The sequence below is a fragment of the Phoxinus phoxinus genome, assembly GCF_949152265.1.
Source record: "Phoxinus phoxinus genome assembly, chromosome: 6".
NCBI lineage: Eukaryota > Metazoa > Chordata > Actinopteri > Cypriniformes > Leuciscidae > Phoxinus > Phoxinus phoxinus.
In genome coordinates, this window is record NC_136881.1 from 36,604,927 (window position 1) to 36,632,683 (window position 27,757).

Sequence of the window (27,757 nt, forward strand, 5' to 3'; positions counted from 1 at the left end):
AGTGTACAATACATTTACATATGGCTTTATAGTGCTGAATATTAATCTTCAAATTCAAATGACAGCAAATTCTACATTAAAAGCCCTTTTAACTGCGTCCAGGGCAGTGAGCAGGACTTCTGGAAGACATCGGCTCACTGTACATGTGGCATTTTGCGAGCTTTGACCTCTTAGTCGTTATTAAAAAACATATCTGCTAAATGTTAGCATGAGTATAATGGATGATAATGAGTATATATGGATTGGAGCCAATCAGAGGCCTCCGTTCTCATTAATGGCAGTTACAACAAAGTAAAGCAGTGGCGATTCATTATACGCAGCAACTTAAACATGAACTTGGTTTCAAGTGAATCACAAACCCAAGTAGCAGCTACAGGACGTCCTGTTTGTCCACAGAAAAAGGCTTCATGGTCCTCGATGTAAACACAAGATGTTTGAAGCGGGTTATGGCGACCATCAGTTGTCATATTAACACATTTCATTTTCTTTGATGCATTTTAAAGCTCAACTACAGCCAACAAGGCACTAACAAAACTATTTACATCTACTTTGGATCCTTTTTTTCAATCTTTTCTCATTCCTACATCTGATTTCCAACCTTCCTGAGTGTGTTCATGAGAATACGAGTGTGTTCATGAGAATACGAGTGTGTTCATGAGAATACGAGTGTGTTCATGAGAATACGAGTGAATCCAGGTCATATTTCACCTCAAAAAAAAAAACAAAAAAAAAAGCCGCTTTTTTATTATTAGGATTGTTCCCATTATGATATTATTTACATGACAATATGAATAAAATATTTTAAAGTGATTGTAAAGTATGGTAGCATTGGTTGTAATTATAATAACAAATATTTTAGTAATTTTTAACGTGAATACAGCAAACAAATTCTGAATCACCCTAGAACTAAAAAAAACCCAGAAGGTAAAACGTGCTTAATTGTCATGCAAATAATGTCACAATGATTTTTTTTTTTTTAAACGGAGAATATAATTTCATGTTTTTTTCCCTTTGATTTTAGGGTAAAATGTCTTTCTAAAGTTTTTATTTATGTGTGTGTGTATCAGAGAGCGGCATAAAGTGCATGTAAATTAGTGTTTATGTGTTTTACTGGCGCGCGCGCGTGTGTGTGTGTGTGTGTCAGCCCGTCCCGTGACTGCTGTAGTCGAACACTCCCTTCTTAAAGAAAGGAGAGATGTCGCACACGGCGTGTTTGGAGAGTTGTAATCCACACTCGTCCGTTCTCAGAGGAGAAGCGGAGGATGAGGTCATCATCACATGGAAGAAGTTCCGCAGGTATTGCTGGGAAAACACAATGGCATCATCAGCACCTTAGATTAGAAAAACACCTCCTCGGTTTAAAGGTGAACGCATCCGATTACCTCCAACTGATTCCGGCGTTCCGCAATCATTCTTTCGTCTCGGTTTCCAAAGATCTTTTTGGGAGGGAAGGCCAAAGCTGCGAGCTACAACAAGACATTCACGATATTAAGATATATCCAATATCCCATAGTTGGGTGAATCTCACGAAAAGATTATATTTAAATAAAATCAAGTGGAATTTAAAAATATATATATATTTCCTTATATTTTCTTTGAGCAAAATATTTTATTATTTTGGTGTGAAATATATTTATAGGAATGATCTTTTTCTTTTCTTTTTATAATTATTTAAAATAAAATAAACATTTTGGACAGGTTACATGAATAAATTGGATCTAAAATCAATTTAATCTTTTGCATTTATCCAGCACAACCTGTGATGCATGAAATAATGCATAAATAAATAAAAATAAATGTATGGTCCTAAAAATGTGCTTAACTTTTCTTTAAGCATAATATTTAATTATTTTGGGTTGAAATACATTGATTCAAATAATACTACCGTAATTATAAAAAAATTACAATTTACATACATGAATTTAATCTTGTGTTTATGCATTTATCCAAAGCAACTTATGATGTATTCCAGAGTGGGCTTGACAGTAACTTGTTGGCTCACCAGCCACTGTGGTTAATGTCTAAGTTTAAAGTTAGCATTTTTACTGACCAAAATTTTGACATCAATACCACGGGGAAAAGCTCCCATATATATATTTTTAATATTATCTCATAATTTGGCAGCAGGGATATTAGGGTGCTGTCACTTTAAGACCTGACGCACGGATCCATTAAACTGTTACACATGCGTTTTCTTTCTCAACTGTTTACGTTCACTTTAAACATAACTGACTGTGTTTACGTGAATACTCGCCAAGATCGTCATTTTGACATTATTTTGAGTATTTGACTGTTTAAGCGCAATGTGAAAAATAACTCAATTTAGCAGGGAGAGGTATCTTTATGTGCCGCACTTTGGGTGTAAGCTCAAAAATCTGTGAAAATGAGTAAAATTATGCAAAATATGCGCAATCCCATGCCAAAATTCAAGCCCTGTAACAGCAACACTATTCATCCGGAGTGAAATGAAAGGAGTGAGTGAGTGGAGGCGGGTTTGTGTGTCACTCGCTGTCGGAGAGATGAGAGAGAGAGAAAGAACAGCTAGTATCGTGTATTTATTCTGTGTAAAATGAGTATTAAAAGCGTTTCAGATATTTCAGTATTGAAAACTATTTTTTTTTGACAACACTACATTGCACTTTATTATTTCAAAAGACTACAATTGAAAAATGTATGTATTATATATAAAATTCAACCCGCCAAAGTGGCTATAGGAGTGACTGCGTTACACACCGCTGCATTTGGCAGGTGTTAAGTCAAGCCCAGATTCCAGGTTTATATTTCATCAGTACTTGCACTCTCTGGGAATCAAACCCATAACCCTTCCGTTGCTAGCGTCATGCTCTGCTTATTGTGTCACGTGTTTCCATGTGTACATGTACATCATACCTCTGGATATTTCAGCTTCAGAGACTTGTGCATCTCCCGAAAACGACTGTATCTTCTAAACACCGTCCACGTTTCATCCAAAACAGTGATCTGAACACACACGCAAAACACCAAGTCATCAAAGGTTTTCATGTACAGAGATTTTTCTATTCAGTGGAGGTCGCCGGATGGTCAATTCGACAATTCTCACAGATAATGCACTGACCGAGACTGTATAAAACGCAGACAAACCTTGACTTCAAACTCGAAGTGTTCGTCTTTGCCTTGTCCGCACAGGACGTGACGAGGAATACTGATCTTCACGGGATCTTTAAGGTTCTCTGGACTCGGGTCCAGGGGAATCGACACCAGTCGCTGTGGAAAGACGGCCGGTGGCGGTCAGAACACATGCGGATGAAATATCATTCCCTAAACACATACCGTAAGAATCATACCTCATATTTCAGCTTGCGTGGATCCAAGCGTTTTTTATCGTTGTCCTGAGAGATTGAAATTGAGTTTATTAGGGTCACAAAATTACACACACACACACACAACTCAACGGAGCTGATTTCAGGGGTCAAGCAAGTACTTGTTTGTCATTTCGTATGAATCGCTGTGTTTCACATCCAATGTTGCAAATTTAACTTGGAATTAAAGTGGAATATCGATTCTGGGAGGGAAATAAATCCAAATCATTCTGATGACAGACTTTGGCTCAGGGATTTCAGAACGACCAAACCAACATTGAGATGCTGTGCGATGCCATTTGTCCGCTGGTCAGTCCAGTTATCCAATCACATCCTCTGTTGAGGCAGTCACATGAGTTTTTTGTTGCGCATTGAAGGATTTATAAAAAAAAAAAAAAGAGTAGTACACTTATAGTTCACTTATCTGATTTTTTTTTTTTTTATCCGACTCAATTGAGCACATACGTTTTTTATGCCCATTTTTAGAATTTATGCGCATCTTGCCATTTCCATCCAGTGTTTTTATGCAATATCCCAAAATGTTCATAAAAATAGATGGATCAACAAGTGCTTGGATCAACAATGTGCTTGGATCAACAAGATTACAATCAACCAATCAGATTTGAGGGATAGGTCTACAGTTAATGTCAAGTTTAGGCTTAAAACCAGAGATAGGTGCTTCTACATCAGTGTTATTCACCTCTCATTTCCCTCTGATTTTAGGAATAAGTTATGGGTAGGGTTAGGAGTGGGAAACATGTTGATCTAGGAACAGTGTGATAACAAAAACAAAAAAAACTCATTGCAGCAACAGCAAATGCATCTACACAGGAAATCGGTGGGCAGGCTGCATGCTCCCAAAGTGGAAAACCGCAGAGGAAAGACCAGAGATTGCTGATTGTGAGCAATATGCAAATTATTAAGGCTGGATCATGCAAACCACAGTCCACAGTTGGCTGAGGCCTGTGCTTACCTCATCCGTCAATCTAACAGAGCTACCGTCACTATCCTGCTCCTCGTCCTGTAGAGTTAAACAACTGTGTTGGTGCCAAAAACAATGCGTCTCTTGTGCATGACTAGGGAGACATTCAACTCTTTTCCCACAATGTGTGCCTGATGTTAAAAACTAATTTGATTGTTTTTTCCTTTTAATAAGTTTGCAAAGTTCTCACAAATCAGTTTTTGAGTTTATGGAGTGGTTTATTTATGGTTTATGGAGTGTAGATTGATGTGAAAAAAAGAAAGTTATTTAAAGTTGTTTAAAGCAACATAACAAAATGTGAAACAAATGAAGGTGTACTTTCGCAAGGCACTGTATATATATATATACACACACACACACACACACACACACATACATATATATATATATATATATATATATATATATATATATATATTAATGTGTGCATAATTATTAGGCAAATCGATATACCAATCTTTTTTTTTTTTTTAAGCAGTTTACCAAATTTCAAACCACATCAAACTTAACTACAATTCATTTTGTATATAATCATTGTTAACGAAGGCTGGAAGTGAAAAAAAACGATTTTAACACACTGAAAAGTCAAAAATTATTAAATGCCTATGAGAAGGATGCAATACTAATAGAAATTGAAAAATTAAAGTGTGACCATTGAACAAGAAATGTCATTGGGGTAATAACCGTGTCACACACACAAATGTTGACCGCAAAAGACTTTCTGGTGGTTTCACACTCGATTCCTAGTCTCCAGACCATAGCTGGTGCAGTTTAAAGTGAGTGACTGTGCGAGCTGTAGTCACATACCTGCAGTGAGTCTGAGGACAGCGAGAGCGTGTTGTTGTTCTCTCGGTTCAGCAGGTTCAGTTTCTGCAGCCTCCGCTGCACCTCTTCTTCAATATACGCGTTTATCCTGAAGGAGAAAGAGGAACAGTCCAGTCATCACTTGGCCAAATCACAAGCGAGCAGTAAATCTGTCCAACATGTTGCGTGTTGCAGAGCGCTAGGCGGCGTGCGCACCTCTCGTCTCCTACGGACAGCACGCTGGGGAGGGTCTGTATGGGGCTGACGGGCGACTGGTTCACGTTGTTCTTCTCCTCTCCGCTCACGCTTAGACTCCGCACACTTCCTTCACTCTCGCTGATCCTCTGCTTCAGCTGGGCAATCTCTCGCTCCATCCTGAGAAACACAATCAAATCATAAGGATAAGAGCTCTGGATTTATCACATTCATTTCCAGAGACCCCTGGGGGCCGCAAGGGGGTCGAGTTTGTTTTTATTTATTTTGAACGTTTTTTGAGGCTGTTATAGTTCATGTCTGCACTTAAAATCTTAATTACCGTAAATATTATATGCTTAGCGTGATTATTGTTCACATTCACATGAACTAAATTTAATAGTATTTCATCCTGCTTTCTAAAGACCAATCGGAAATTAGTTAATTTATTATAATTAAGACAATAATTATAATTATTTTACTTATAATTATATTTCTTTTTGGGGGAAAATTTAAGTGGCAATTTCAGATACACTTGTCAATTTAATAAAAAGTCAATATTTTCCAGATAATATTTTAATAATTTATTTTAGTATACGGACTACGTAAAAGAACTTTTTTTTTTTTTTTTCAATACCATCTATACATGATATATATATATATATATATATATATATATATATATATATATAGCATGAAAAAATATAAACATATTGCCTTGATTCTTATGGGAGGTTTATATTTATGTGAATTTATTGGAATTATTATGCATTTATTTCTGTATTTTTGAGGATTTATGTTTTATGTGAGTGGTCTGGCATGAAAATGTTTTAAATGGGATTAATAAAGTTTTTACCATTTCCTTAATCATGTTTTTACACAGTATAATTTAATCTTCTTCTTCTTCTATAAATGGATTTTTATACATAAAAATATACAGCTAAGCTACCTTTATATTTATGAACAGGTTCCCACAAGCGGATCATCGTATTAGAGGGTCCTTCGCATCACAAAGTTTTAAAAAGGAAATCCCCAGTGCTAGTGTGCTCCTAAAAAACAAGCCCTCACCTGTCCTGGTCCAGGTCTACAGGTGTTCCTGTAAACCTGGAAGTGCTCTGTCCCAGTGCGGACTGTGACCTCTTGCGGGGCCCCTCAGGGTCCGGCTCCAGGCTGAGGCTCCTGCGATAGGCCGAGTGTTTCCGCTCCAGACGTGCGACCGCCTGCTCCAGAGCCTCCCGCTGCTGTTTCTCCCTCCACTCCAGGATCTCCTTCTCCTTCCTGCGAACCTTCTCCTCCTGTCGGGCCACGTTTGCGGTGAACTCGTACGACTGCTGCAGCTGCTGCAACTGCTCTGCGCTCGCGCTGTACTGAGACCAGCGCTCCTCCTTCTCCTCCAGCTCCTTCTCAACCTGCAGAGAAAGACAAAGGACAGTTTGTGAGAGGCTGCTACTAAAACAAGATCTTGGGTTTAAATAAGCTAAACAAGTCTGATATTCTGGTCTACAGATATTCTTGCTCAACTTCCTCCTTCAATGCAAGTCTACAGGAATTGTTACTCTCATTTTATCTATAGCCAAATGAAAATTATATGTCTGGTCACTGTAAAAAACAAACAAACAAAAAAACATCTTCTAAACCACCAGCATGATTTGAGGAATTCTCATTCATGTCTGTACTAGAGGAGTTTGCTCAAATGCCATGCTGGGATTTGTAGGAAAACTACAATGATGACTCTAATGATTTGGTGAATTAGTTTTCAAAAAACTTGCGTTTTGCCACACTGACTAAACCATTACTTGTTGGAAAAACAGGAAAAAAATCATGGATCAAGCTAGACAGTTTCGAAAACAGCTGAACTTCTGTCATGTTTCTAATTCACCAAAATATTTCATCAATACTAGTGTTATTTTTAACCAAGACAAAATGTCAAAATTTCTTAAAAGTTTAAAGCTAGGGTAGGCATAGACATTTCGGAGAAGGCTAGCAATTAGCGAGTTAGCTTTGAAAGCATGAGATCCCACCCTCCCTTCAGAGTGCCTCCAAACCCACGCCTCCTTCAAAACATGAACATGAACACACACAGCCAGAGCAAAAGCGTCATGAGAGTCGGCGTTAAATTACCTCATGTCTCAAAGCAAATAACATTACAATAATAATGAACAAACAACTTAAAGAGCTCTGCCCTGTACCACCTGACCGCTGCAGATTAATTTCAGCATTGATAGTGTTGACATAGAAACGCATAAATTCAAGTCATGAACTGATCTGAGTATAACATCACGGGTTTCTATGTCTTCCAAATTACAGCAGTTACGGTGAATGCAGCATCAGCTTGTTGTTTTGGTTCAGGAGGAACTGTAAAAGACGGCTGCTGTTTTGTTTGCGCTGCTCAGTGACTGACGTCTGTCTAAGGCCCCGATCACACCAGACGGGTTTTTCAGGTTTTTTTATGTTGCAAGGCAACCACCGAAACAGCTGTCCTGTCAGTCAAGTAAACGTCAAATCAGCTTTTTATTTACTTTCTGTTAACATTGTGGTAGTTACGGTCAGTGAAGTCGTTAGCTCCTGGTAACCCGCGAGAGCAACACAAGTTTATCCTCCATCGCCAAACTCTCCGGGCGTTCAAAGCAACTGTAGCTTTCATCACTACAACGGAAGGCCCGCCTCTCCATTCATTCGATTGGACAGTGGAAAAAAAAGCGATGACTTCAGGTGATTTTTCCTCTCTGAGTCGATTTTTTTTCAACTGCAAAAACGCGAGGCGCAGCAGGCGGTAAAACGCGAGGCGCCAGGGGCTCACTGCCATAGGAAAACATTTGAAAAAAGGAAAAACCGCTTCAGGTGTGATCGGGGCCTAACTCTGCATAGCATGAAACGCGCTGATGACGTGTGATATGATGAGGTGTGGAAATACATACGCTGATAGGCAAGTAGGACATCGTGTCATTGCATTAGGACCAAATTCAATTATTGAACAAACATTTTATGGTCCTACGCTTCCACAGACGATATATATACATATAAATACATTTAGACCACTTAACGTAGAGTGATTGCTATCAGGATGTGGACTTTCAACCAGCATAACAAACAAAAAAATCTGGAACAAATCACCTATACGTTTATATAATCACCCTGCCTTTACGTTTTACATTTTTTTGCAAACAATGCAGCTTATTCTGGCCGAGTACCGTCAGGACGAGACCACCAGACGGACCAGAGTTTTGAGAGCGTTACCTGATACAGAGTCTCGTCCAGTTCTTTGTCCATTTCTTCTGAACTTCTGTCCAAACCAGGAGAGCCTGTTCCCCCTCTCGCTCTCTCCAGGAGCTCGCTGGCTCTCTGGCGCTCCTCGGAGACGGCGGGGAGCTGTTTCTCACGGAGAGATAGGAGCTGTCTCTCTTTAAACTGCAGCCTCTGTTCGGCCTGCTGGATCAGAGCCTCCTCCTGACCCAGAGAGGACACGTCCTGAACGTCACGGACCTGCAAAGAGGAGAACAGGATGAGACACAGCGAATGGCAAGACTTTAAATCTCATATTGATTTGATTTAATTATTTTGGTTATTTTTTATTTTTGGTTGTAAAGTTATATTTACTCACATTTGAAAGAAATTTTCCTTCTGCTAATGGTTTAATTATTCACTTTTTCAGACTGATTCAAACCGGTAACTCGTCTTATTGAACTATTTATTATGACTCACACATATTAGTAATTTGTTTCAGGAATAGGGCTACAAGAGAGTAAAAGAGTAATTTTGTTCGAGAACTGGCCTACACAGGTCACACCATTTCATGAGAGTAAAAGACAAATAACAAGAAAAATTAAGAAAAATAAATTACCAACATTACCTTATTAAACAGTATTTAAGTGCCACACTATTATCCCAATAGTTAAAGGGTTAGTTCACCCAAAAATTTATATTCTGTCATTAATTACTCACCCTCATGTCGTTCCAAACCTGATATCTCTGATGAAATCCGAGAGGTTTCTGTCCCTCTCATAGACAGCAACGTCATTGCAACTTTCAAGGCCCAGAAAGGTAGTAAAGACATTATTAAAATAGTCCATGTGACTACAGTAGTTCAGTGAAAATTCGGTCTCCAATAATAAGAACCAGGAAGCGCTGCAGTTAACACTACGTCATTAGTCTAGGAAAATTACATGGAAGAGAAGAGATTGCTGAATAAAGTCGTTATTTTAGAGGTTTTTATGTCCAAAAAGTATTCTAGTCGCTTCATAACATCAAGGTTAAACCACTGCAGTCACATGGACTATTTTAACAATATCAGGTAACACTTTATTTTACAGTGACCTTGTTACATATGTTACATGTACTTACCATAGTAATAACAGTAAATTATGCATAATTACATGCAACTAACACTCAACCAAATCCTAATCCTACCCTAACCCTATAGTAAGTACATGTAGTTGCTTGATATTACTCAGTACTTAAATATATAATTACACTGTAACAATGACACCTTAAAATAAAGTGTAACCCAATATCATTAATAACTTTCTGGGCCTTGAAAGTTGCAATGACGTTGCTGCTTATGGGTGGTTCAGAAACCTCTCGGATTTCATAAAAAATATCTTAATTTGTGTTCCAAAGTTGAACGAAAGTCTCACGGGTTTGGAACGACATGCGGGCGAGACATTACTGACAGAATTATCATTTTGGATGAACTAACCCTTTAAAGACAACACTCTAGATAATAAACAATTAAAAACGACCCCAAATAACAGGGCTGTTCGAATACGAACGGCTCTACCTGTCTCTGTTTGTCCTTGTGCGCATGCAGCAACAGGCCGAGAGACGTGCGCTCATTGGCCACCTCCCGTTCCAGCCGGTCCTCCTGCTGGATCAGCGCCTCCTCCAGCAAAGCCAGCTCCTCCACCTGCGTCTGCTTGAAGTGTTGATAGCCTGCCTGCGCGCTCCTGCGGGCCTCCTCCCCGCTCTCCTCCTCTCCATCGATGCGCGCCTCCTTGGCTCGGAGCAGCTCCTCCCTGAGCTCGGTGAGCGCCCGCCTCTGCTCCTCCAGTCGCCGAGCTTCATCAGGAGTGAGCAGGACAGACGCCTCCTCGCTGCGCTCCCTCAGCTGCTCCTCCAGACGCCCCACCAGACTCAGCTGCTCCTTCTCACGCTCCTCAAGACGCCTGGAAGACATTCAGTCCCACACGCTTTCAAAAGTAGGCACTCCATATATTTAAAAAAAAAAATCCAAATTTAAATACATTTTAAAAATAATTTAAATTTTAAATTTTCAATCTTTATAATATAAAATTTCCAATATAACTTTATAATGGTTATAACTTTAACAAATAAAAGTTATAACTTTGACAAATAATTAAATAACACACACATAATTATTATTTTTTATAAATAACTTTAATAATTTATACCAATTATATTATGTGATACTTGTATGACTGTGTATATACATTTTAAAATTATATGATTATACTTATAATAGTTTTATTAGTTACATTTACATAACACTACATTTAAATATATATATACATTAGAATATATATATATATTTAAATGTAGTGTTATGTAAAAGTAAATATAGTTTTATTAGTATATATATATATATATTTAAATGTAGTGTTATGTAAAAGTAAATATAATAGTTTTATTAGTATATATATATATATATTTAAATGTAGTATTATGTAAAAGTATATATAATAGTTTTATTAGTATATATATATATATTTAAATTTAGTGTTATGTAAAAGTAAATATAATAGTTTTATTAGTATATATATATATATATATATATATATATATATATATATATACATACTTATAATATAATATTATTTTTAAATTACTATTATTTATTTATTTATTTAATATATTATAATAATAAAATAAAATAATTTATACTACTAATATTATTATTAGTTTTATTTTTGTAAAGTAAAATATTTTTTAAATAAATTATTTATATTTTTAAATAATTAAAAAAGCTTTTCTGCCATTTAGTTTGGATTGCTTTCACTCATACTGAGACTAGTTGAATAATTACACATATTTTCCAATTCAGGCATTAGCAGCAGATTAACAGCAGGTAAAAGTATTTTTCTTGTTCACCTGCATTCTAGCTGGAGTTTGACGGCCTGCTCCTCCCGCTCTCTCTTGAGCCGCTCCAGCTCACGGAAGAGCTCGGTTTGTTCGGCTTGCTCTCGCTGGGCCTGAGTCTTTTCTTCCTCCTCCAGATCTTCCTCCTGCACCTCCTTCACCTCCAGCTTCTCCTTCGGTGGTAACCTCCTCTGCTTCTGCTGTTCCTGCTCTCTGTGTCTCTCCTCCTGAACAAAGCAGACATTAGCATGTAAAGAAGTCTGCCTTGACATTCAAAAGATGGTTTATAAGAAAGCATCGTTTCGACTTAAACTCTTGTCTAAGGTGAAGCTAGGCTTTTAGTGTGGAAATGGCTAGGCAAAAACTTACCCAAGTACAAATTAATGCGCGTTTATGTGTTGCCTTGTGGAGAAATAACTGTTATGATTTTATCAGCAGGAAGAACAGAAGAATTCCATCATTATGGCAATAAAATATTATTGTCTTGTTATTAAAATTGACAACCTAGACAGCAGTCTGACCTGGAATCGCTCTTTCTCAGCGATCAAGTCCCTGAGGCGGCTCTCGATGTCCTGACTGCGTCTGCGCAGGCTCTCCTCCTGTCTGCGTATGCGCAGCTGCACCTGCTGGGACTCCTTCCTCTGAGACGCCACCTCCTGCTGCATGCGCTCAAGCTCCGCCTTCTCACACTTCTGCTTCTCCTCCATCTCTTTTATCAGCCGCCTGCACCAAAAAAAAGGGAAGGATGCTGATTGGACAGGCCAGGGCCCAAAATTAACTAGGGGTGGGTGAAATAGAAAATTTACCAGTCATAAATATACATTACATATCTATAAAACTGTATTTTGCATGATTTTTGTTAGAATTTCCAAAGTATATACCATGAGATTCCTCGATATATCACTGAAGATGTATTGATGCAGCTTGTTTTTGATCATTTGTAAACACTTTCTCATTTGTAAACATATTTTACAGCATTTTGTTAATGTCAGTTAAAGTCCCCCTGTAGTCAATAATTTTATCACTTAAAATCACCAAAATGACATTTAAACGTTTTTCCTTGAAAAAAAAAAAGTCTTCATGCCTTAATAGCTTGAATGTAACTCGATACCCTTGACTCATTTAGTATACGCGGTTCTATGAATATGCAAATGAGCCCCGCCTCCACTCACTCACGTCAGCTCAGAGATCCAATCGTTGATCTGATTGGTAGTTTGTGACGTCAGAAACACCAGCGATTTCAAACCGTGTTTTTGAGACTGTCTTTGGTTCACTGCAGTTTTAAGGATAAAATACTCAGCAATGCTGTCGACTTATGAATTTGCACATGGTTTGTCTTAAAGCATATGAAAAACACCACATAGAAATATAGACAACATTAAAAGCTTGATTTTCACCACAGGGGGACTTTTAAAAAAATACAAATTTGTTCATGTTAGTTCACAGTACAGTAAACTAATGTTATCAGGTAAAACGTTTGATTTTAAATATATATTAGTAAATGTAGAAATGAACATTAACTAAGATTAACAAATGCCGTAGAAGTATTGCTTATTGTTAGTTCATGTTAACTAAATTAGTTAACTAATGATAACAAAAACATTATTGTAACGTGTTACCGATAATTTTGTGTATTTGCATAAGTGTATTTGGATAAAATGCTAAATTAACTGTAAATTAGTGGGCAGGACTGCTTTATGTCAATTACGTTTCACTGAAGTGTTTTACATATATTCATATTTTGATAAGTCACAAGACACACCTTTTAGTTTCCAGTTTTTCCAGTTCTTCTCTTTGCTGCCTCTCAAACTCCAGTCTGGAACATTTAAGATATAATTAGTTTCCACCCTTAGAACACACACAAACACACACACACACAGACACAGACACACACACCACAGCAAACCCACACCAGCGCATGGGATGAGGGTCTGCATTATTATGAGCATCCATCAGTCACATTGCATGCGCTGCAACTATAAGCACATGCTGCAGAATACACAACTTAAAAAAAGAGATGGAGACACACGTTCAACTAAAGTATTATGAAGATGATGATGATGTGCTCCTCACAAGCACGATGAACGAGAAACGCAGAGACTGAACCCACACACACTGATGATTAATATAACACGACAGTTAACACGAGAACACTGGTTGTGCTTTGGTTCTACCTGAGAAAGATGGGACCCTTTTCAGTGAAGAGACTGCCATGAAGAAGTTCAGAAAGAGGAAATGTTACCAAAAATACTGCTGCACAAATCCCAGCTATTAGTCTGAAGTCATTTGATTTAAAGACCATTCAAAAGCAACAACTCTAAAAATTGAAATAAAACACTTAGTTGTGTAAAAATGGAGTGGTTGGTGTTCATTCATGACATGAAGTTGCTGTAGCGGCAGGTCATCGCCCAGATTCATGACATCACAACGGTTAAGGGTTGTACGGGCCAATCATCATGCGTGATCGCAGAGCAGAACCTCACCAACAAAACCATCATAAAACTCATTTCTACTGTGCATCCTATTAATCTGACAATGCAAAAAGACAACATGCGTTTTGTTGTTTATTAGGGATGCAGCGATATATAAAAAAGTTTATAGTCGATAAATCTGTGGTGTTTTTTATTATTGTAAACAGGTTTTCTCACTAGAGCAGCCAACCTAAAATCATACATGCTTGAAATCAGGCATAAACATTAAAATATGTACAGCAAAATTGATGCATATGTGTTCTGTACTTTTGAAACCTGGCACACTAGAAGAAAAAAAACATTGTTTGAATTGTAAAATAATTCATTATTTTCATCCATTACTGGCCAAATCAAACCACTGGCAATAGTTTAGATTAAAATCAATTTGATTTTCAAAAAAATTGGTATGCAGCCTCTTGTGAACATAATCCCTCAGATATGATTTTAATATGCTGATTTGCTGCTCAAGAAACATGTATTATTATTATCAGTCTTCATATTTTTTGATGCATTTGATGCATTTTTCCAGGATTCTTTGATGAATAGAAAGGTTAAAAGAACAGCATTTATTTGAAATATATATTTTTAGTTTTTACGGTCACTTTTGAGCAATACAATGCATATTTGCTGAATAAAAAATAATAATTTAATTAATTATAATAATGAAAAAATCTAACTGATACCAAACTGAAATGTTATTGGCTGTTGGTGATCATTATTGTCCAATTCATAATTTTAGAAGACTTCTAAATATGCGCATAATCCTCCATTGGTAAATACCAATCTGGTCACTGATATATATATCGTGCATCCCTAGTGTCTGATTTTGGGGAAGGGTCTCTGGTGATCTGGCAAGCGGGGTTTGAATTAGTGTTTTGGTCAGCTGGTTTAATGCACTGGGCATCAGCGGTACCAGCAATGGCGCCGGAGGGCATGGAGAGAGTGGAGGATGGAGAGAGGAGGGAAGAGGAGGCTCCTGGGAAGGAAGAGAGGCAGGAGGGCTGAGGAAGAGGAAGCTACCACTCGCTCCAACACACAGGTACACACACACACACACACACACACACACACACAAACACACAGGCGATGGCTTACCCAGGGTTATACAGCATGACTGTGGAGAGGTTTTCACAGGATTTGGACAGATCAGACATGGATAAGCTCAGACTGGTTAGGAGGCCGCTCTGGAGAACAGGAAGAACATTAAAGTCATCACCATGTAATCAAAATTGACAATTCTTATTTATTTGATGGAATATTGCAATTTATTATAAATCTGTGCATATCATTATTTTTTTTTTTTAAATATGTGCCTCATAATCTTTAATCAAAATAACCTCTTGCATCTCATCTCTTTTCTTCTCTGATGATGTGTTTACTGGCGTGAGGGCGGGGCCACCTGTCACTCACATGAGATCCACCAATAGCAAACCACAACCATCCAATCAATTCCCCATGGACTAAATCAAGTCCCGCCCCTACATTTGTTATTGTTCAAGCTGCCGTTTCACTGAGACATACCGTACGTCACAATAGGGGGGGAAAAGACTAACGCAACTTCTGTTTCACGCCGACTTCAACAAACGCGTGTCTAATGCTGAAGTTTCTCTCACCTTTCTCTTCTCTCGTAGCTTAGCCGCCTCTTTAGGATGATTAAATCTGAACATATTGGTTCTGCCGAGGAGAATGACAGCACCTGAGAAACACAAATGCACTTGTTAAAGTGCTGTTTAAGGAAAGACACCCAAGCAAAACTACTGCTTTTTCATGCACTGGTCAATTTTGAGATTTGGGGAATTTTATGAATGCTATTTTGCACTCTTTCAGACTAGTGGCCAAAAAAAACATAATACACATTTAAGAGTTTATTTTATAACACTTTATCTATCTGTAGGATTCAAAATGAGTTTTTCACCAGTACTGAACTACAAAGCTCCACTTAAACTAGTTTTATTCCTATTTATATTGTGAAGGTTATTTCAGAGGGGATTGTTCATGTATAATTCGTCTGATTTATATTACATTTTATTCCTAAAAACATGGAGAATTTTTTTTTGTTTCTGGCTGTTGACAGTATTTTCTGATTTACGGAGAGATAAATTAGAGTTCATGTTTCAGTTATGTCCAATTTTGTCCAAAACTACTTTTGCAAACTAGTCCCTGGTTTTTCGACCCGATCTAAGACCAAACCAGTCTAGGGCAATTATCTAAACTCTCCTGACCTAAATCTAAAATCTCCTCTGAAAAAAACTTTAATATGTCACCAAAAATCAAACACGAATTTTGAGCATAGCTTTATTCAATTTGATTAGCCTTATTTCAATTTGCGCTGTATTGAGCGATCACGGACGTGGAAAACTGGAGGGACTATATAGTGATGTCTATTGGTTTGAATTTTTACCATATTTACTTGTGGTGTCTTGCCTTAGAAAATGAGAATCCTGATTTCATAAGTTTGTAGTTTGCAATGTGAGAAAGGGTTATATTATATATAATATAATATATATAACCTTGGTTGAGCTGACAGTTCTCAGTGATCTGAACTCCATTGACCGAACACTGAGCGTCATTCAGAGGAATGAGAGTGACCGTTCCGTTACGATTCTCTATCAGACAGTGCTCACTCTCCAGACCCAGACCATGAAGAACTGCAGAGAGAGAGAGAGAGAGAGAGAGAGAGAGAGAGAGAGAGAGAGAGAGAGAGAGAGAGAGAGAGAGAGAGAGAGAGAGAGATTTACACAGGCTTATAATAAAAGGGTTGAAAAAAGCATGTCAGTTCAATCTGAAGTTCAATCTAAGGAGCAAACAGGATGCAGAATTATACTTTCAATATTTAAGGATGGAATTCACATGAAATTTATAGAAATTTGAAAATAACAAAATTGATAAAATTTTCATTTAGGATAAATTACATAATATGATGCATGGTCATATTGAAAAGTCAATGAAAACACATAAAACTGCAAACTCACTGATGTCCTGTTCATTAGTGGCATCATCACGGCCAACGTACGTCCTTCCCTCCTGTAAACAAACACAAGCCAATCACATTCACTCACTGTGAACTACAGGCTGATGAATACATTTAGATGCAGTGGCAGGTGAACTTTAGAGCTGACTGCGCAAACTCTAATGTGCATTACCTTTAAATGATACAGAATGATGCCGGTGCTGAGAAGATCATCATCAATCCCGATGAGATGAGGAAGCTCTGAGTCCAGGATCACTCCGATTCCCTCCTTCCTCAGAGCAAGAGTTTCTTCCTGTTCAACACACACGTCATAAACACTCAACGTCTGGCTGAGTGCATGAGACAAACGTTAGCGCTGGCGTGACAGCGGTGCGATCACTGCGACAAACCTTCAGGATGTTCTGGGTTTCGTTCCATTTGTTCGTCCATTCCTTGGTCAGCTCCAACACCTGTGGCGGGAAAAGCCTACGTTTGATTTCATCACAGGGTATACTGGGCCTATTATAGGTCATTTGATAGAGAATACACAGCAGCTTGACATTTCCCTCGCATTTGCGACTAAAAATAGATGTGGGAAAACTATATATTTGATTATTTAGGAGTACTTAAGTAGTAGTAGGTCCCCATGGGTCTTTAAAAAAGTCTTAATTTTTTAAATTTAAGGTCATTAAAGGTCTTAATAAATATATTAATGGTATGACAAAAGCATTATCATTTTAAAGAAGTCTTACAATTTGGGCCAGGACAGCAGGATTTGTGATATGGCTTAATGTGATAATGATTTTATTAAATAAATGTGAGTGCTGCACGTTCAAAGTGAAAACACATCACCGTTCACATTAGCAATCAATGAATACTGCACATTTCTGCCAACAGGGGGCCAGATTTACCAAACAGGGAATGTTGCTGATGTTGATGGTCAGTTTTGTGTGTAAATGTATGTTTTTGACCAACATTTTCCACTTCTGAAGTCATTTCTAGCGGGAAATGACGACGGTAGTAATTAATTATTCGCTCAAGTATCACCAAAGCTCGCTCTGTTTTGCTGTAGATCATTAAACCGTTACACTGCCTCAGAAGTCAGTTTCGTGAGGAACCTTCAAGCACAAATGATGCCTAGAAAATATAACATAGCCTTTATCTCCCTCATTTGTTTCAATGAGCAACTGGATGAAGTAACGAGTGTATTTCAGGCTTGTTTATAATTAAAAGTCCCACATTATGCACAACATATTTTTTCTGATTATTATTGGTATTTCAGTAAAAAAAATAAACTATCTGGAATTTAATTTGATGTTTAGAAAATACATAATCTCTATCTTCTACCGAACACAAAAGAAGATATTTTGAAGAATGACTGTAACCAAACAGTTGATGGGACTTCATTGACTTCCATATTATGGGGGGGGGGAATACTATGTAACCATAAACTATGAAACTCTGTTTATATTCAAATAAATTAAATAATTTTGCTTGTAAATATCTCCTCTTATCCTTTTATTAAGGAAAAAACAATTATTTTATCAATTTTAAGCGCACCCCTTAAGTTCTTTAAGCTCTCCTAAATTTTACAAATTAGGTGCATATGTTCTGCTTGGGAAAAAGTAAGCGTCAAGCCCTGTATTAGCCAAAGTTTAGCCTACTGTCCAGCACATTATGGACTTGAGCTTATGACAACGGTTACATTTAGAAAAGGCTTCTTCAGCGCGACGGCATCCGCTGAGAGGAGACTGTTGTGATTATGAAAGTGTGTATGTTACCCTGGCTTCATTATGATGCAGTTCCTCCTCCATACTTAACGCTGTGGGGGAATCGAGCAGCGCTATCTGAAAATGACACAATATAATAGCAAATGAAAACAATGATTAAAACCGATACTAAGGTAAGAAATTAAGATTATTAGGCAGTTCCAATATAAAGTTCATTAAAAGGCTCATTATCATGTAGGGTAAATGACAACTGTACGCTCTGACCTGAGTTCCCTGCACGAGCAGCGCTTTCAGCCGAACGATCTCCGCCCGCAGTTCTCGGATAAGTCTGACGTTTGAGTCTTCATTAATCGTGGGTTTGTTGATGATGTTTTTGGCACGGTTAGCATAGCGCAGCGTGCTCAGTGTCTCGCCGTAGTTGACGTCCGCAGGCGATATCGCTGGACAAAAATATTTACAAATATGGTAAGATCTCACAGCAGGGATATGCCTCAGAAATACTCTTTGTATTCATGTTATTATGCAATGTATGTATTCTTATGTTGTTGTTTTTTAAGGTTGGTTCTTTTTGGTTCAAAAGTTTGGAGTCAGTAGGATTTTTTTTAAGAAATGTATAATTTTTATAAATATCTTTCGGTAAATTTAATGCATCCTTGGGGGGGGGGGTGCATTAAACAATTTGTTAAAAAAAAAAAAATCACAAATAAATGCTGTTCTTTTGAACTTTATATTCATCAAAGAATCTTGAAAAAATTTATGACGTTTCCAAATAATATGAAGCATCACAACTGCTTTTCAACATTGATAATAATAAAAAAAAATTCTATAATGTAATGATACGGAAAATTCAGCTTTGATCACAGGGATACATTTTAAAACATTTCACAATATATTGTGATATATATATATATATATATATAAAACAGTTATTTTGAATGTTAATAATATTTCACAATTTTACAGTTTTTGATAAAATAAATGCAACCTTGATGAGCAAAAGAGACTTATTACAAAAACATTAAAATCGTAGCACTTTTGAACAGCAATGTTTATGGCATTTGCATTATGCTTTATCACTCTAAAAAGGCAATTTTTTTAACACAAGATTTAAGTGCACATAAGATTGAGTGTCACATGATTGCTCACTCACTAGCGATCATGATGGTTTTTGAGTTTCCTCCCAGACTGTCCTTCAGGAGCCACGTGAGCACCGAGTCTCTGTAAGGAACAAACACTTGCTTCTTCTTCAAATGACTGTTCCCTCCTTCCTGACACAGATCCGCTACAACAACAGAAGGAGCCGTCAGAATACCAATCAATAGAGACTACATTTGCACCAGAGGAGCGATAGGGCACAACAGTTCCTCTCACCCAAGGCGGAGATGACATTTCCCAGAGTGACCAGTGATTTGTTGATGTTGCTGCCCTCTTTGAGCCGGACACCAGTGGCCCCTGTGGCGTCGGCCCTCTCGCTTCCTGCCAGATCCACCAGATGAATCTTACTGACCGTCTCACTCGGCATCTCAGCATCAAACTTAGCCTGAGAAGAAGGGAATAACAACAACATGTATGATATTACTGCTTTAAAGGGGTGGTTGATTATGATTTGAAAACATAAGTGTGTAATGTTGCTGTTTGAGCATAAACAACATCTGCAAAGTTACAACGCTCAAAGTTCAAAGCAAAGGGAGATATTTGCCATATTTTATATATATTAAAGAAATCATTTTTTTAAGGACTACAACAAACAGCTGGTATGGACTACAATGAGCTTCTTCAAGGGGTTAGGACATCACTAACTCTAAAATGTACATAAACCCCGCCCCCGGGAACGCGATTTATAGATTATCATGACAGAATATGCTAATCAATGACTAGAAGATAACTCCACATAAGCTACATAAATTCATCAACTAACCATTCAGAAATGTCCTGTTGCTTCTACATGTTGTCACTTCTTGAGTCGCTCGATCTTTGTCTGACTCCGGTTTGAACATAAAAGGCTAAAAGTTTTTAAAATTTTCAGTGCATGTGTGTGTGAGGTAACAGGACATGAGCTGTTGAAGCTCCGCCCCCTGTGCCAGGAGCAGCAGCTCATTTGCATTTAAAGGGACAGACACAAAAACTGTACGTTTTTGCTCACCCTCAAAAAGTGACAACTTTAAAATGCTATATAAAAATATCTGTGGGGTATTTTGAGCTAAAACTTCACACACACACACACACACACACACACACACACACACACACACACACACACACACACACACACACACACACACACACACACACACACACACACACACACACACACACACACACACACACACACACACACACACACACACACACACACACACACACACACACACACACACACACACACACACACACACACACACACACACACACACACACACACACACACACACACACACACACACACACACACACACACACACACACACACACACACACACACACACACACACACACACACACACACTCTGGGAACATCAGACTTATTTTACATCTTGTGAAAAGGGCATTATACCACCGCTTTAATAGCATGTACTAGTATCTTGTTTCTTTAGCTGGATGTCTCAGCTGGTTCAGCTCATGCAAATGCACGTTCTATGGCAGTCACCTGAGTGAAGTTGATGGTGAAGATGGCGTGTGAGCGGCTGCTGGTGTCGTTCATGCCGGTACTGGCTGTGGTGCGGTTGATGTTTCCCGCCTCCATCAGCTCCTCCACATCGCTGTAGTTCTGCACCAGGTGCTTCGACAGGTCTGAAACCAGTGAGGAAGAACGGTCAGAACTCACAACAGAATAGAAATACACACACCTTCAAATGCATTATTTTAATATTTACTCAATATTTACTTAATATTGTAAAATTTACTCTACGTTTACTTGATATTGTAACATTTTAGAAATATTTACTCACCATTTACATGATATTGCAATATTTACATCATGTTTACATTATATTGCAATATTTTTCTAACTATTTAATATGCAATATTTACATAATATTGCAATATTTATTTAATATTATAATATTTACTCTTTACTATTTACTCTTAATAATATTTACTCTATTTATTTAATTATTATAATATTATGTTTACTTAATACTGCAAAATGTAAGAAATATTTACTCAATATTTACATGATAATGCAATATTTACATACTATTGCAACATTGACTCAATGTTTAGCTAATATTGCAATATTTACATGTTCACATGATACCGCAATATTTACTTAAAATGTACTTAATTTTCTTAAAATTCTCTCAAATTGACAATATTATATTCATGTAATATATATATATATTGCAATATTTTCTCAATATTTACTTAATATGTTCTTAAAATTCACTTACAATTACAATGTATACTCGTGTAATTTATATTGTGACATTTATACTCATTATTTATTTAATATTTACTTAAACTAGTACTTCAAGCAATGTTTACTTAAACACTACTAAAAGGCTGTTTTGGTTAATGAGTTATTTATATTAATGTTTATTTTTAGAGTGTTATCTATAACATATTAATTTTTGCTGTGACAATCAAATGTATGCAAATCGAAAAAACTGTATTAAAACTGAAATGTTACTATTGTGACTATTTCTATGATTTATGCATTGATTTGGTTAAGGTTTGAAGTCATGGTCTTACCTTCTACATAGGGTCCCTCTTTAGGATGCTCTCTGACTCTGAGGTTATACGTCTTAGCCATCTTTCTCCTTAACAAGTCCCGCACCCGTTCGTTGTAAATCTCCAAATAGCTTCCAGCATAACCAAAATGTAAGAGTAAGAACAGGTTTTCTGTACGCAAACAGCAACTGGTCTTCACTTTCAAGACGTAAACATGAAGTGCTCCGAACAGCACCAAATGGAAATGCACTCTGCTTGTTTGAGTCAGTTGGGGTGGACAGAGCAACACTGGCTAAAACAATGAATGCATGAGTTCGGGACAGGGCACTGCTTGAAAACGCTCATATTTATGCACTTCTGTTTGCTAGGTGCACTTCACCTTTAAAGAGGACCTATTATGCTTTCTTACATTTTCAACTTTCTTTAGTGTGTAACGTTGCAGTTTGAGCATGAAAAGGTCTGTGAAGTTAAAAAAGCATAAAGTCACTCCAAAGGGAGTTATTCTCTATATCAGTGCGCAGTGTTTCTGAACTCCCTGAAACGCCTCCATTGTAGTTTTGAGTTTTCTTCCGGGAATGAACACGTCACAATATCCCTCATTTAAATAATTCCCGCCCATGGAATATGCAAATAAAGGGGCTTGGTTGAGTTAGTTAGTAGTGTGTTGAAACGTGCAGTTATGGTAAGGGGCGTGACATTTCACAAAAATGCTCGAAGTGGTTGACCAATCACAACACACTGATCCAGCCGACCAATCAGGGCACAGTGTGCTTTTCAGAAGGCGGAGCTTCATAGAGACAGGAACTAAACAGAGCGTTACTGACAGAATGAGAGGAGCTGCAACAATGTCAAATATATGAAAAAATAATGTGTTTTTTGAACATTCAAGCATGAAAACCTATTCTAGTGGACATCAAACACCAAATCAAGACTTTGTAAAAGGGCATAATAGGACCTCTTTAATCTGTGTCTGTAAGACTGTCTGTTTAACTGTCATGCTTTAGCTGTCGCACAGCGCAGGATTTTCACACATAACTCAACTTACCTGACTTCTGTACGGAAAGAGGCTTCATCTCTCCGAGTCATTCCTGAAATCCGGCTGAATAATCCTTCACAGATCCGTGGGATCAGCCCGACGTCACCCTGCGGCACAGCAAGGCATGGTTCAGAGCCAATATTACACATATGCAAGCAGTCGAGGGTGATGAATCGACTGCCTGGAGATTTACTGAAGCATGTTTGAAATGACAAAACCTAAAAAGAAAAGAGCTTAAAGCTTACAGGCATTCCCATCATGGTGTGCGACTTCCCCGATCCAGTCTGGCCATAAGCAAAGATGCAGGCGTTATATCCTTCAAATGCTGCCTTCAACACATCAGTGCCTAGATCCTTAAACACCTGAAAACACACATGCATCATCATGCCTGTGACAGTACCGTGTTTTTATACGCAACAGCAAAAGCTCAGATCTAATCATAAAGTCAAGCTATGTTCTCAACTGCACTGTTAATAATAGCAGTGCATTTACAATTCCATTAAAATTTGTTTTAATCTGCATCTGGGAAACCAGACATGAATACCAATATTATAGTTTTTACTGTACAACACAACGCCTAAGATTGTTGTCACATTTAACACAGAGTTACAAAGCTTTCTGAACACAAACGCTAAGAGGATTAGTTCCTAATCAGATCTGATTATTATATAATGCGGAAACAGGGTTCATTCAAAAAGTGATCCTTTGACTGGCACTGGAGTTTTTAAATAACACATCTATCGAGGAACTGATACCAATAATGCTTCTGCAAAAATGCTCCAATTAGAGCTGGCCAAATTATAGAATATTCACAGTATATTTGAATTAATTTGCATTGTAATTAAGATATTTATTTGGCCATTAAGGCGAGACACAAACACATTGTTTTTTTTCACTGGTCAATTTTGAGATTTTGGGATATTTGTCTTCAATAACATGTCTTCTTTCAGACTTGTGGTGAAAAAAAGTCTGAAATACACATTTAGGTCTTTATTTTACTGCACTGTGTCTGTTTGCGTCTGTAGATTTCTCATAAATTCAACAAAAGTTGGCGTTTTTAATCAACATGCTGCTCCGCGATCGCTGTCTGCTCCCTGTCATCACACACACCGCTAGAAAGCGCTCTCTCTCCTGTACAATGCTGTCGGATCCAAATATGGTCATTTCCAATCGTGAAAGTAAAAGGGCTGAATGCGCAATCTCATTGGCTGATGATAAATCTTTAAAGCCTGTTTTCTCAAAATGACTTTTTCTCTCATTCTCCAAGTCCGAAATCTCCTCTTCAGTAGCAGCTATACACACCAAACTTTCCAGTCTTGGACCTAGTTATATTATGAAGACATTTACAGAGGGATTGGTAAATATATTATTCATAGCCTGATTTATATAACATTTTATTCCAAAAAACATGGCGAAAATCTATTTTTTTAAGGCTAATGACAGTATATTCTGATTTGCAGGATAACAAAAGTAGATATCCATAAATATCTAGTATTTTTTCCCCATCTAATATGTAAACACAATGAAAAAATAATTTTGAACCTGGCTTTATCCAATAATATATGCAAATTAGTGCATATTTACTTAGATATTGCCTAATTTGCATATTTATACATTAAATTACAGAAAACTTGTAATACATTTTTTTCTCATCTTAATGTAGGTTATCAACTGGGAAAGTTTCATGGTGATATCTGCAAGTAAAAAAATCTACCCTATTCACCTGTAGTGTCTCGCCCATGTAGGTAAACCAGTTCTGTGATCTTTCGAGTAAGTGAGCTTTACGACCGATTTCTTTTACATTTATGCACCTGGCAGATGCTTTCATCCAAACAAAGCGACTCATGCTGCATTCAATAGTCTCTATTCATTTTAATAGTCTCTGATTTGTGGATTCACAACTCTGATTCAACTCTATTCGTTCGCATTGTCAGTAAAAGATCGAATTAAAAAAAGAAGGCAATGTCCAGCTCATGCTCTGACAGGAAGTTTTAAAAGATCACATTTATATCAATAATTTATATGCGGTTATGTTTTTCCTTGAGCTCGTGTAGTGAAAACGGTGTGGAAAACATGCATTGGTTATTTTTAACTTATTTTAGTTTGAACTTACATTAAGTTTTTTTGGTTGAAATGGTTTCTTTTTAGTTAATACATTTATTTGTTTTTAAATTATGCTTAAGCAATTTCAGGGCAAACGCAATAAATATCAATCGCCCAGCCTGGGCATTAATTGCTTACGGTTAATTAACAAACTGATGTCGGTTTGTTCATATTTCCTCCACTGACCTTCTCCTGTGAGACAAAGCTGCCGTTTTTACCGTCCGACGAGTCGTAAGAGAAATCATACGTGAAGGTCTTTGCTCTCTCTCTTACTGAGTCTCCGGTCACTCCATCTGGTATCTGACGTAAAAAACAACACAATAATGATAAGCATAAAATTGTGGAAATCAATCGTTTAGAGACGCTTAATACAACATACTTTTAAGTTGGTGACGGTGGTCTTGTTGCCTTCCATTTCGATGATGCATTTGGCAGACAGGTCTTTCTCCCTGGGCCAAAAATCAATAATACATAAATACAACATATTTATGGACTTAATTGATTATTGACAGTGTAAATCTGCACAGTGTAAAAAAAAAAATGCATTTACTCTCGAGGGAGACGATTTAATTTAGACCAATCCACAGATCAAACCAGGTGTCTATTGTCAACTTGATGCTTTTATGAGCAGTTTAGGATGGAAAACAGAATAAATTGGGTTCAAAAATTAAGTCCACTAGATTTTTTTGCTGGTTGAAAATGTTTTTCATTGAAAATTGTATTATCAGCACAACAACTGAGAGCAAAACATTTGACATTAACAAAAATACGAATTTAGTTTTTTTTGTTTTTACAAAAAAAGTATCATTGGGTAAAACTTTTGGACACTATAACATGCGAATGACATACATGAACAAAATATGAAATAAAATGAAACGTATGTTTTTCTATAATACAGGAGGCCAGACGCAGAACCTTTGGCTTTTTAAATATTTAAATATAAATATATAACAATTTAAATATACTTATTAATAATAATACCAATAGTAATATATTATTATTATACAAATTATGCTAATAAATATTTGGTCTGGGATCCTGAAAACAACAGTCTCAAGACTAAAAAGAGATCTGCGTCCACTTTCAAGGCCAGGGACAGTATAAAGTCAAAGAGAACAGGGGCATTTTTCATTCGGTTCACTTTTGTTGATCTGATTCATTTGATTATTTTAAATAGACTAGTGAAATCATACCTAGATAACCAGACATTAGACAGCTAAATGAAATAACCAAATTTATAAATACTTTACCATTTCTTATTGAGTAGATACTTAACCCTATGGTACCGTTTGCGTGTCGGTCAATACATTACAGATTTTTATTTTATTTTAATTATATGATTGTACTAGATTTTAGTTCAATAATATTTTTTATTTTATATTTTTAGTACTAAATTGTACTTATGCAATAGTTTTTTTGTTACATTTATTGTAATGATAAATGCACAAAAATACCATTTTCAATTTGGATATGATATATATTTACCAATACACTCATTCATTTCCAATGCAAATTAATTTTAGACCGCGAACAATACAAGTGTGAGTATTTCTTTCAGGACCACTGAAGGGTTGAGTTGAAGGTAAGTTAGTTGAACCCAATGTATTTTATTGCCTTGCTCTACCCTCGAGTTTCTTATCCTTTCTTTTTTTGTGATATAGCCTATGTATCTCCCTTTGTTAAAAAAAAAAGTACACTTCCCAATGGACATAAATAATCATAATAATAATAATACAATTGAAATAATAAAAATACAATTTAAATAAAATTTTAATTGAACGGAATGATAATAATAAATACAGCTCACTAATTTTTAGGTGGGTTTAATATCTATGCTTTACTACTGTCATGTATTTCACTCCGCAGTTGAGGTGACATTCACTCGGACATATGTTTATGTGCAGGTTTATTGGTTTATTCGTTTATTAGTGTGTTTGACATCCACTCACCGTCTGTTCATGGGCCGGACCCGCACTGCCACCCGAACCGATGCCATGACACATCCCTGAGGACCAGAACCACCACACACACTCACTTCAGTCGATTCTCATGGGTCACTGTCACACACACTAACGTTACTGTAACCGGCTCCGGGTGATGGGACTCTATCCGCGGAAAACAGATCAGTCTGTCCGTGAGAGGAGCCGATAACAAGCGTCTAGTATTCACTCAACTGTCATCATGTAAAAAAGCGTATTTGTCCAGGGCGCTGTTGTTTGAATCGTATTATTTTCCCGGAGTGATTCTCAACGTCCTGCTCTTTGCTGGCTGTAGGGCGGCATACAAAACACACATCAGACGCGATACTGCCACCTGCCGGCCTGGAGTTATCACGGGTGCTTCTCATTTCTTATTTCTGCATCCTCGTTACCTTTCCTAGCTTCCAGTA

At 37.1% G+C, this 27,757-nt stretch overlaps 1 protein-coding gene across 4 annotated transcripts; it reads right to left on the reverse strand.

Annotated features, from left to right (window-relative positions):
- Positions 1–13: 13 nt before the first annotated feature.
- kif16ba (kinesin family member 16Ba) lies at positions 14–27,692 on the reverse strand. 4 transcript variants are annotated; one of them, XM_079614822.1, is made up of 33 exons: positions 27,318–27,692; positions 25,748–25,817; positions 25,555–25,668; positions 23,511–23,627; positions 23,275–23,372; positions 22,251–22,360; positions 21,208–21,350; positions 19,932–20,100; positions 19,711–19,842; positions 18,825–19,000; positions 18,612–18,677; positions 17,241–17,300; positions 17,024–17,143; positions 16,853–16,904; positions 16,391–16,528; positions 15,494–15,576; positions 14,976–15,064; positions 14,794–14,856; positions 13,584–13,616; positions 13,172–13,225; positions 11,931–12,132; positions 11,422–11,636; positions 10,094–10,478; positions 8,554–8,799; positions 6,385–6,725; positions 5,341–5,499; positions 5,128–5,233; positions 4,312–4,359; positions 3,324–3,368; positions 3,121–3,243; positions 2,890–2,979; positions 1,383–1,466; positions 14–1,302 (listed from the first exon to the last, which is right to left on the reverse strand). In XM_079614822.1, exons 1-33 carry the CDS (start codon positions 27,362–27,364, stop codon positions 1,141–1,143), a joined length of 4,140 nt encoding a protein of 1,379 aa, XP_079470948.1. In that variant the 5' UTR covers positions 27,365–27,692; the 3' UTR covers positions 14–1,140. The 4 variants fall into 4 exon arrangements, with proteins under 4 accessions (XP_079470948.1, XP_079470949.1, XP_079470950.1 ...); XM_079614823.1 differs by lacking the exon at positions 14,794–14,856; XM_079614824.1 differs by lacking the exons at positions 13,584–13,616; positions 14,794–14,856.
- Between the last annotated feature and the right edge of the window lie 65 nt (positions 27,693–27,757).